The 11,724-nt window shown below is 39.6% G+C and overlaps 2 protein-coding genes across 2 annotated transcripts; both read right to left on the reverse strand.

Moving 5' to 3' along the window:
• Window positions 1–3,792: 3,792 nt before the first annotated feature.
• On the reverse strand, window positions 3,793–5,148 carry txnl4a (thioredoxin-like 4A). The gene is made up of 4 exons (XM_077507104.1): window positions 4,983–5,148; window positions 4,604–4,785; window positions 4,247–4,350; window positions 3,793–4,162 (listed from the first exon to the last, which is right to left on the reverse strand). The coding sequence occupies exons 2-4, from the start codon at window positions 4,754–4,756 to the stop codon at window positions 3,991–3,993; spliced, it is 429 nt and encodes a 142-aa protein (XP_077363230.1). The 5' UTR covers window positions 4,757–4,785; window positions 4,983–5,148; the 3' UTR covers window positions 3,793–3,990.
• A 493-nt stretch (window positions 5,149–5,641) lies between these two features.
• LOC144007435 (E3 ubiquitin-protein ligase ZNRF2-like) lies at window positions 5,642–11,431 on the reverse strand. Its single transcript, XM_077507103.1, has 4 exons — window positions 10,609–11,431; window positions 9,077–9,172; window positions 6,955–7,060; window positions 5,642–6,501 (listed from the first exon to the last, which is right to left on the reverse strand). The coding sequence occupies exons 1-4, from the start codon at window positions 10,937–10,939 to the stop codon at window positions 6,444–6,446; spliced, it is 591 nt and encodes a 196-aa protein (XP_077363229.1). The 5' UTR covers window positions 10,940–11,431; the 3' UTR covers window positions 5,642–6,443.
• Between the last annotated feature and the right edge of the window lie 293 nt (window positions 11,432–11,724).

The following is an 11,724-nucleotide window of genomic DNA, read 5'->3' on the forward strand; positions in this document are numbered from 1 at the left end:
TTGACTTCCTTTCCATGGGACAAATATGTTAATCAAAGTAGTAAGTCAGTGCACTACAGTATTAAAAGATGGCGGACAGTTTGCAAAAACAGCCACCAGTTCCGTCACCATTCCATAATAACATGTCGACTTGAAATCATTTTCCCACAATATCTCAGCTTGTCTTCATGCCTGACACATCATTTTTAAATCCGCCGTTCAGACGTCATGCGCAACATGGATTTAGCCACGACAGACCAAACTATTTTTTCTTGCAACTCCTCGCCTGCGATTCTGATTTCATGCGCCAGCGCTTGAAATGGAACAAAATGTAGTTTGGATCCAATTTGAGCGTGAGCGTGTTTGTGAGAAGTGACTGTGTTGGTTCAGCTGCAGCACTTCTCAATATCGCACCTCCCGTGCGGCCGGCCTGCGAGGAGCGAACAGGTGCTAATTGGGCTCCAATGAAAATGGGGGTTGCGCACGAGGAAAGCCTGGTGTGGTGTTTGCTCAGCGCGGGTGTGTTTAAATTTTTCCGAGCATGGCTACTTCACTTTCAGCTAAATAGACCGCAGGGGGCAAAAGTACTCACACATGGTTCTTAAGTAAAAGTACAGATACTTGCTGAAAAAAAAAAAAAAACTGTTGAAAAATAGAAGTCGTCTTCTCTCCTCCCTTATTTTTATTGCTGTCAAAACGGTCAAATTTCACCTCTGAAGAGTACGGAAGAAGGATTACATAAAAGTAAAAAAATAATAATAATAATCTGACGTTTAAATGTATGGAAGCGTATTGCATTCACTTGAAAAAAAAAAACGTTTTTCTGACTAATTTTTTGGGGGGAGCTTTGTTTTTTTGAGTATTTTTTTCTGTTTTTCTGAATATTTTTTTGTTTTGTTTTACGGAATATTTTCTTCTGTCATAAAAAAAAAAAAAAAAAAAACATTCAGAAAAACAGAAGAAATAATTACTCCGAAAAACAGGGGGGAAAAAATTATTCCAAAAAACAGAGCCCCAACTTCTGTTTTTCAGAGTAAATTTTTTTTAGGACCTCTGAACTCCAAGTGACTTGTTTCAGACCACTGACCTGTATATATGACTGGATAGCCGATAGCCCATACACGCCAGTGCAAGCCGTTGAAGTCATCGAGCGGCCATCTTGTTACTCCCACGTCGCGAGCAGACTACAGTATAAACTATACATTACAGATGAGACATATACAGCTCGTGGCCACTTAGTATAAGGCCGGAGGCGGGGTGGGGGGGGTTGTGCCAGGTGGTCACTATTTTTTTTTTAGCAAGGAAAAAAAAAAAAAAAAACGGAACAAAACCCCCACCCCGCCTCCGGCCTTATACGAACTGCCTACGAGCTGCATATGTCTCATCTGTACGTATACTGTATAGTTTATAGTAGTCTGCTTGCGAGGTGGGAGGAACAAGATGGCCGCCCTGTGACTTCAACGGCTTGCACTAGCGTGTATGGGCTATCGGCTATCCAGTCATTTATACAGGTCAGTGGTCTGAAACAAGTCACTTGGAGTTCAGAGGTCCCCAAAAAAAAATAATTTACTTCGAAAAACAGAAGTCGGTGCTCTGTTTTTTGGAATATTTTTTTTTTCCTGTTTTTTGGGATTTTTTTTTTTCCTGTTTTTTTTTTTGTTTGTTTTTCCCCCTGTTTTTTGGAGGATTTTTTTTTCTGTTTTTCGGATTTTTTTTATTTTTATTTTTTTTAATGACAGAAAAAAAAGTATTAGGTAAAACAGAAAAAAAATCAGGAAAAAAAAATTTACCCCCAAAAAAACAAAGCTCCGAAAAAAATTAAGTCAGAAAAACAGGAGATTTTTTTTTTTTTTTTTTTTCCAAATTAATGCAATACGCTTCTGTAGAAATGTACTGGTAAATTAATTATTTGTACTTTGTTACTCCCATCACAATCTCTTGCTGATGCAGATTGGGAGATTGATGCCCGGCTACAGAAGAAAATCGCTTTAGTCACAGTACCCCGAGTGGAGCGAAAGGCAGACGGGTGGCGTATTAAGCCAAAACTGCTAAAGTGTGTCATCCAGAATGGAAAGAACGATGTTTGCTTCAGCATTTTATCTCCTCTCAACATCTTTATAATCTCTTCCTAGCCATCGGCAACAAAATGCGACCCACCATCTTAGATTTGGACTCGTCATCCCTCCGCTGTGAGTCCCAACCAGGAAAACAAACATGGCATCATATGGGGCTCGATATCGTTCCCTGGTGTGCGCCTCTTATGCAAAAATCTGATGAATCCACTCGAGAAATGGCGGAAGAAATTGAATAAATGTTTGCAGTGTAGACATATGAGGAAATTTGTGTCACTGTTTATAGAAGGATGCTTTGGTGGGGGGAGGGGGTGATTTTTTTGCAACTACCCTCTCCTCCCCCCATGTTGGGGTTTAGGATCTGACTATAGAGGCATGCCAACATTTCACCCCCTTGGGCGTCACAGTTTGACGTCACCCCTCTCCGTAGCGATCCCCTATCACTTGAAAACAGATGACGGATTAGCCCGGCGCCACTTTAGGGTCTGGACTTTGGTGTCCACATCGAGACTGGAGGCACATTAGGGTGTCATGAGAGATCATCAGGTGCGAAATTACTCCAAAAATGATTTACTGTGTCCATGGGGGGCAGTCGCAAATGTATGCCAAACCTTTGTCGGTTAATGTAAGTGGAAGGGACAAGAGGGGCCTGCAGGGGGTGTAAATAGGGACGCGATGGTTGAGTTCATTTCCGGGGAGAAGAAAAATGTCAGTGGAGAGCTTTGGTTGTTTGACTCCAGTTTAAATGTGTCACTTTATATATGAGGGGTGAGGGACCTTTTTCGCGATCAGTACAGGCTCTCCAACACTTCTCACCAAACATAAGATGCAATAGGCTCCAGCTCGCCTGTGATCCTAATGAGCACAAATAGTTAGATTTTCCAAACTTATATACGGGGTGGCTACAGGGGAAATAATGTCACTTCGGGTCCTTGACACATATTGGAAAAAAAATATATTATTTTCAGTATTATTAAATGGTGGTTGTTACTGTTGGTCTATCTTTCCATTTAATTGTGTTTTTTATTGACCAAAAACATACATACATAAATGTCAGTTTTATTATGTAGTGTTTAATTCTGGACTGGTTATATTTACACAAAATCTCTCAGCAATAAATGTATTTCGAGAAAAACGGTGAACATTTTTAGTTACTACTTTGGCGTCATCTAGTGGAACATTTGCAACGATGCACGTAACATTTTCGCTAAACCGAATGCAACCCAGGTGTTATGGTTTTGCAATTTTCATTAGTTTTTGACTTTTTTTTTTTTTTTTTTTTTTATTCACTTAGTTTTTATTTTTAAATCTTTTTTTTGTTTTTTTTTTTCAATATTTACAGTATTGTCGAGTGCAAGATAAAAAAAATATAAATAAAATCACTACATGTTGGGTAATAAAGTCAGCTAAATTCTCAAATGACTGAACTTGCATATTTTTTTTAACATGCATACAATAATCCTGAAATAAACATTTAACCCAAAAGCTCTTGTATGATATTGAGTTTGAAAATGGACAATTTTGCGATAATTATAGTTACTGTAAGACATAATTTCAGTTAGTTTTCATTTGTTCTAAAATCGTTTTTATTTCTTTTATGTTGATTTAGCTTCTAACTATAATAACCTTGATGGAAGCAAGTGATAAATGTGAAAAGATGAACTTTTGAGTGTATAAAAATACGAATGCTTATGCAGCAACATAGTTATGAAGAGTCTACTCAAAACAAAAAAAACAAAACTTCCCACTTTTATCTGACTTTATTATGACAAATGACGCCATGATTATTGTTGAGCACCAAGAAAAATGTACTTAGTTTAACTAAATAGGAGGGTTTAATTGAACTAAACAAAATATAACAGATGCTTAAAAATGCCAACCAAGTGAGTCACAAAAAAAAAAAAAAAAAAAAACTACAACAAAATTGAACAGAATAAAATCAATATCTGTATTTTGTGGAATAATCCTTGGGGGACACCACCAGACCTCGTCCTTTTCTTGCTCCTCTGTACACCGTTTCCACAATGTCTATCATCTCCTGCTTGTCCTCCATCGTCCAGTTGATCTTGTTGTTGTTGCCGGTGCCCAAATCAATCATGATGTGCTTGTTCCTTGGGGGAAATGGAGGACATTTGACTGTGAGACAGGATTTTGTTGAAAAAAAAAAAAACATGAAGGATTTTTAAGCATTGCACCTGAAAAAGAACATGACAGTGCAGGGGTCGTACAACTCGTACATCTTGTTAAAGTCGGGCACTTCTGTGATGTCCACCAGGTAGATGACGGCAAAGTTCTTCACCTGTCAGAGCAGCAACATTGATTAATTGTTACAGGAGACAAATGTATATATTAAATAATTCACATATCTCTTAGCATATATGCAACACACCATATTTGTTCTGCTGCTGGTAATTAGTCCTATTGTTTTTAGAAATAGATTTTCCACAATTTAACTCTACATTTCCGCTAGTAGGTGCTATCGAGTATGTTTTTGACTCTAGCTCAAATCGATGCTCACAACGCATAAGTTTTTGCTATGCCACCCCACGAACCTTTTCGGCGATGCTGTACAGAACCTCATCCATTTTCATACACGTCGGGTCCCAGTCGTGTCCGAAGCGGATGACGAGCACTCGGTCCTCCTCGGACAGGATGGCTTGGTCGACCTGCCAGCCATTGTGGAGATGCGGTAGCATGTACGACATTTTCAAACGTCGCCGTTCACTCCACGCTCCTGAAATCAAAAGCAATGTCGGATGGATCAAATATATTCTTCGTCATATTTTACAAACGATATGAAATGATTCGAAGAAAAGCGAAGATATTGTGGTGGAGCTGCTAGCTCGATGGCTAATGAGATGTCGCGTTAGCTTAAAACATCTATACCTAATCAAAGAACTGTTAACAATACATGACATGTGGGACACTTACCTTAGTACACTCGCAAAAAAATGCTGTCCGGCTTATTGAACGTGTAAAAGAATTAAAAAATAATAATACGTGTTTACAGCAGTTCCAATCTGTTTTTTGCCGAGAACGTCGCAGTTTTCTGACGTATTTAGCAAGCGACGGAAGTACATTGCTTGACGTCATTTGTTTTGATTGTGCAGCGTGCAATGTCTGGTCACAGAATCTAATACTGTACCGATTTTTTTTTTTTTTAATTAAAAGCATAATGACTATTTTTGTCACTATTTTAATTAAAAGGCATAAAATTTAATGTTTAAAAAAATGAGAAAAGAAGGAAATATAAGCATTGTTTTTAAGTAATGTTGCTTGGAAGTACAGTTGTGTGAATTTAAGTGTAGGGCAACGCGTTCCTTATCCTAGTTAAACTTCTCGAGGATAGTGACATGATCAACTGGACGATGGTTTATTAACTGTTTCTCAAAGACGAGGTGCGAATGTTAACAGGACTGTCAAATAGTAACAAAGCAGGTTTGGTCAGGTATAGCAACAGGTGCAAAATTGATGACACTGGAGAAAGATCTTCTGAGGTCCATATATTTTAGTTATGTCTTTTGTTTTAACTGAACTTTTTATTTGATGGCACATACACTCTGGTTTTATTGCTTGAAGATCACGCCGTATGCCGTAAAGAGACACAATGACAAAACATTTATTTTCTTGTGCAATTCATTACAGTACAAATAGAAATGACACTGAACAAAGATCCAAAGGTTATAGGAAACTTTCCAGTCTATGACATAGCAGCATATTATGACGCTCCTTTTCAAAAAGCGTACGAATCACCGTTAAGATATGTTCGAGCCTATCGTCAATTCCACTTTCTACATGCTACACGTTTTCTTTGCATGGATGTGGTTCAGAATAGCCGAGCATTATCTATTTCATATTAAGACTATTTGGTCTATGACACATTTGTTTTAATATCGGGAAAAATAATAAACTACTGCCATCAACGCTAATCATCCCTTAAAGCTGATATTGGCATCTTGTATTCTGTATGGCTGTTTTGTTTTTTCTTCACATTGTTCAGCCAGTACAGAACAGGCAACAACAACAACCCGAAAAATCTCTATTGAAATGTCACATTACTCTCCCATCACAACACAGTTCCTTCCACCAGATCCCAGTTTTTCGGGAAAGGCTCGAGCCGGCAGAGAACTCGATGAACATTCACTTTGGAGACACAAATAGACTCCCACCAGTAGTTTCCCCCCGCACATTCCACGACACCCCGAACAAAAATAAAACAAAGTCAAATCCATCCAATATCCATCGACGTCTCTCCCGCGAGGCCGCACAAGTAATCCGCTACAAAATCATGTTTTACAATCCCTGATGAGCACTTAAACATAATTACAACACTGTAGTGTACAGTGTTAAGAATAAGGTTGGGTAGAATAGATTGATTCACTGAACTCTTTGCTAGTTGGAGGGATGCTCCGGACATGAGCGATTCACTTCGAACCATTCATCTATACACCTGGAAACACAAAAAAAAAAGACAATTACATGGAAGTTGGCATTAAAAAAAATAAATAACAAAATCACTTAGTATTGACTGTTCAATTTCCATGCTGGATGCTTCATATTTAATCAATGTTTCAGAGAAAAAGGAGAGTGAAATGACATTTAGGGCATTTCTATTCCTGTCGAATGTCAAAACAAACAGCACGAAAGGGTTAAGCGTTTTGGAATGTGAATGTTTTCTCAAGCTCTGACTCAATGTTTGCTTGCCAACGAAAATAAAAGTTTTCTTTTAATATGTGCCATCGCTTGCAGCTATTGGAAGACAAGTTGGTCCAAAGTTAAATAGTGGTGAAGGCTAGTTCTGAAATGAGTGACTGAACTCTACGTTTATGGCAACATGGTGGAAGAAGTATCAGTAAATATATTTTTTTTTTTGTGTATGTATGTGTATGTGTCTATAAATTACCCTTTATGGTAGATACAGAGGCAGGGGAGTCTGGCAATGGTGTCGCCTTGCTCCAGCTCATCTAAGCAGATGGAACATTCCCCAGAATCTCTGGACAGGATGTCCTCTGATATGGAAAAAGAATACACAAAACAAACATGGTGTCAAATATCAGATGACTTACCGGACCCTGCATTTTTGTAGCTGGTGATGCAATTTCCATAGAAGCATCTCTGTTATTATCTGAAGCATGTGGCATATTTGGCAGTATTTCACACGTCAACAGACCCACGTATCAATGCCCAGCTTACTGGTCATGTACTGCATTGTATAGAAAATCTAACCTTGCATTGAGATAATAATATCAGCATGGATTAGGAAAGGAATAAATGGGATGCTGCATTCTGTTGATGTGCATAATTATGTGCCTATGGACTGAACTGGTTGTGGATTTTCTCTCTCAACTCTGATTATGAATTGTAGTTGTAATTGCAGTTTCTGACAATATAAGTTGTCGTTCGCCCCCCCCTTTTTTTTTTTTGCTTTGACTTAATCATTGCAGCTTACCAAGGAGTTCTGGGCACTTCAATGTAGATCTGTATGTTTGTATTACACTGCCCCCAGGTGGCCGAGACACGAACACCACAAGGAGCAGCACAATGAAAATTGAAATAAGCAAAAATTAATTACGTCATGGTGACTATGCATCTATAAAATACAATATTCTAGAGTGCTATTTCTCTTATTTGGGAAAAAAAATGTGTTTCTTTTGGGGGATGTTAGGACATATTAACTCTTTGATCGCCAAAAACGTTTAATAACGATTAGTAAAATCCATGTATGCCGCCATAAACTTTAAATGACGTCAACTATGTTTTATTTTTTTTAATCAATGGACAGTGCAACGTCTAAGTGCAGCGCTGCCTGTTCAATGGGTTGTGGAATCAAAAAAAAAACTCACTAACTGGCCAGCAGATGGCAGCATTGTATCTCTTTTCAATGGGCTGCCAGTGTATGAAATTACAATGAAACATGATGAAATCTGATGAAATAGAACATTTTCAAGGATGACCTAAATGATCAAAGCCTTTGTCACATAAAAGTTTTTTTTTTTTTTTTGTTATATATATATATATATATATAAAACGTGTGGCAGTAAAAGAGTTAAATGGAATTTCCATTCATTTCAATGGGGAAAGATGATTTGAGATACAAGTGTTTTTAATTACAACCGTGTCATGGAATGAATTAATTTCATTTCAAACGTGCTGCAGCACGGCGGTAGTTGTCACGACATCACACAGCATGAGCGATCACATTATTCATCGGAAAAGCCTTTGTCATATTTATTTATGCTGTAGTAGGCACATGCATATGCCTGAACACAGATGACCAAGTATTTTTTGTAGCTGTACCTATTTATATAATGCAAGGTGGCGATTATCATTAATAACTAGCAAGGAGCAATCACATTACAGTTACTGTATGACGTGTGCATTGCCTACTGAATTGAATATAGGCGCGATATTCAATTAAGTTCCGTTCATAAATGCCTACATGAGTTAAATGACATCAGATTTATCGATGAAGATGCAGCATAAGAAAAAAAATGTTCCCACAGAGAAGAGAGAAGACATGCTTGTTGTTGTAAGTATTGCAATTGCGTTGCTTGCATGTGCTGCTGCCCGTGTAGGGTAAAGTAGTTTGAAGGTTTATGATCTATGCTAATTTCTTTATTATGGTAACATTTATGCTAATTTTCATTAGCCAGTCACTTGCATTTCAAATTGTTTGCTAGCATTAAGCTAGCAAACTTTTGTATGATTACATTTTATGGATTGCTTGACCATTTTGGAGTTTGAGTAATGTTTTTTTTTTTGTTTTTTTTGCAGTGTTTGTTTTTACGCGCCACTTTTACAGTAATCTTCAACTGGGAGTGACACAAACAACACATTTGCTCTCATTTAGAGAAGTGCATTTTCCATTTCCACAAAGGAGTACTTTTAAAAACAGTTTAAAAAAGTTTACCTGTTGTAATAAGTTTAAATGTATCTATATTTTGAATTGTCACCTACCGTGAGTATGTCTGAAAGTGGAATGTATTTCTTCCCCCTTCATAAAATCATAACGGTGTCGTTCTTACTGTTATAGGTGAGGCGCGATTTGCTGAAACACATGAGCAGATGTTTCTCTATTTCATCCGACGCCATGAACTTGGAGCACACAGGACAGTGCAAACCTGTGGAGGAGACAAAACACAAAAAGGAAGATGAAGAGGACCCAGATGTGGTGTCAAATTGACTGATCCACAACACGACACATCCTTCCGGAAACGTTTTAGTATGCCGAGCATGTCACTGACTTTCTGACTCGATGATCTGCAGCCATTCTTTTCATTTCGATTGTGCAAGGTCATAATGTAGCTCGCAACACATTCTTCTGGAAACACACGCCATGTGACTGGCTGGTTTAGTGTTTAATCAAGTCATAATTTGAAGCCCATATACGTGGATTTGGAGCAGCTTCTCGGACAGATTAACCGGGCAAGCGTCCACTGGCTGGAGTATGATGAAATCCAAATCGGGAAATGGCCTCCAATGCATCATATGTGCACCATGTGTCCACCAGCAAATCCAGGAAAAAAAAAAAGAAAAAAAAGAGGAACAGCACGTGGACGAGACAGAAGACCTGCTGGTCATTAATGATTGCACTTCCTCGTGGGGGAAATCACCACCACGAGGAGTCATATCAGGAGAGGTCACAATAAGGAAATGACATGGAAAGCTTTGTTTCAATTTTATGATATGGGGGGGGAGGTGAGACAGTGACTGTTTTGAGTAAATTCTGTTTTGTCTTCTTGAGGACACGCCCCACCAGGAAGTGTGTGTGTGCAAATGTGTAACCAGCAGGCCGCTCTTATCTGCTGACCTACATTATGCACTCTTCGCGGTCGCCGTGAAAAACAGGCCGGTTTTGCAAGACGGTTAAAGAGGGAGGAGGAAGGGGAGGGAAGGAGACTCTTAAACAAAACAGCCACCTGTGGCTGCAATCAAACAGCAACGGCTGTTATACTTTTTTAAGTGTCATATGCCCCAGTGGAAAACTACCGGTAAAGCAAGAAATCCGCATATATAGTACACTAAGATCACATTAACTTCAATTAGGGCACGCATGGTCACGTTAGGAGGTGACGTAATGTGTTCTGTGGAAGAGAACAATGGATAGGCCCGGACCAGGTTGGCAACATGCGGCACGTGGGCCATGCACTGTACTGTTCCATTTGGTCCACAAATCTTTATTTGCTATTTTAAGAAGTCAAGTTTTTTTTTTTTTTTTTTTTTTTTTTTAAGTGATTTGTGAAGACAATTTTGCAGTCGTATTTACTCGCTTGCAGCAAATGCACATCTTTTGCGTCCAAATAGATCCCCAGACTTGAACCCGGTTGAGCATGCATTCAAAACTATGGACATTTTATTGTTTTAAATGAACCTAATCTAAATATGGGAGGACTCGGGAGAAGTACCCCGAGAATACGCACAGGACGGCCAGAACCGAGAACCCATAAGTATTGTGAGACAGATGTTTTGGGGGAAAAAAAAAAAAAACTACAACCTTTAACTGCTCATAATGAACAATGACAAACTTTGACCTCGAGCAATCTGATATTGATCTTACCTGTCAGCAGGCGGGGGGACAGATGAGCCGGTAGGGACCCTATTAGCAGCCTGTGGCCCTCGGGGATCATCCGGCCGTCGTCGTCGTCGCCATCTGTGCCGTCCAGACTTTGATTGAGAACGTGCGAGCCCGACCTGCCCCCGGCAGGTATACTGAGGCCGGAGCTGGTGGGGCCCCCGCCCGTGTACCTGATCCGGGGCCCCTCGGGTCCGTTGGTGTACCTAAATCCCGCAAACCTTTCCCCTCCGCCGGAGTTCCCGGACGGCAGGTCGGAGCTGGAATATGCCCGGGTTCTACCGTCGTACACGGGACTGCTTGGTTTGCCCCCCATGCTGTTTCTTTTCTGTTTTGTTATGGGGTTTTTTCGTGATCGGGGCGAAGCTCGTCAAGCTCTTGAGTGGGGCTTAACACATGCTTACCGTCCTGACGATGTGAGAGCGACAAAGGAAACGCAAGTCAAAACGACATTGTCGCGTCGAGACATCTTAAAGTTCCAGCCTGGTGCGTAAAAGTGCGCATTGGTTGACACGCAACTTTGATTTTCCGAACGGGCGTTTTTTGTTTGTTGTTTTGTTTTTGTTTTTGCTTTTTTTGTTCAGCGCGACAGAACCCTTCCCCTTCGCTCGTTGAGCCCCGAAAACAAAACAAAGGTTGAAAAAAGGTAGAATCTTTTCAACTGGATGTCATCCGTTGATCCTCCTCGGACAGACGAGCTTATCATCAAGAGTTGACACGCATCCCACGTAGTTCAAGTTTGTTTTTTGTTCTCGACTGTGGACCGTCTGTAGAGAAAAATAAAAGCAGGGATTGCCCTCCTCCTCCTCCTCCCGCCGGAAGCGGACGTCAAGAGGAGACTAAATTTGTTGCCTTCAAAGTAAAAGTTCACGTGCGACTCCTCGATTTCAAATAATGGTACAATTTTAGATTTATCCGTTTTATACTGTAATTATATTAAGTCTGCAATCAATATGCGTCAATTCTACATATATAGAATTGTGTACTCTGTTGCTGAACCATAAGTGATATTTTTTATATTTTGAAAACTGCATTCCCTTTTCCTCCTTTCCGACCCGTGCTTGACTCCCAAGTCGGGTAGTTGGGCGACTGCGTCAGGTG

The sequence above is a fragment of the Festucalex cinctus genome, chromosome 19, assembly GCF_051991245.1.
Source record: "Festucalex cinctus isolate MCC-2025b chromosome 19, RoL_Fcin_1.0, whole genome shotgun sequence".
NCBI classification, from domain to species: domain Eukaryota; kingdom Metazoa; phylum Chordata; class Actinopteri; order Syngnathiformes; family Syngnathidae; genus Festucalex; species Festucalex cinctus.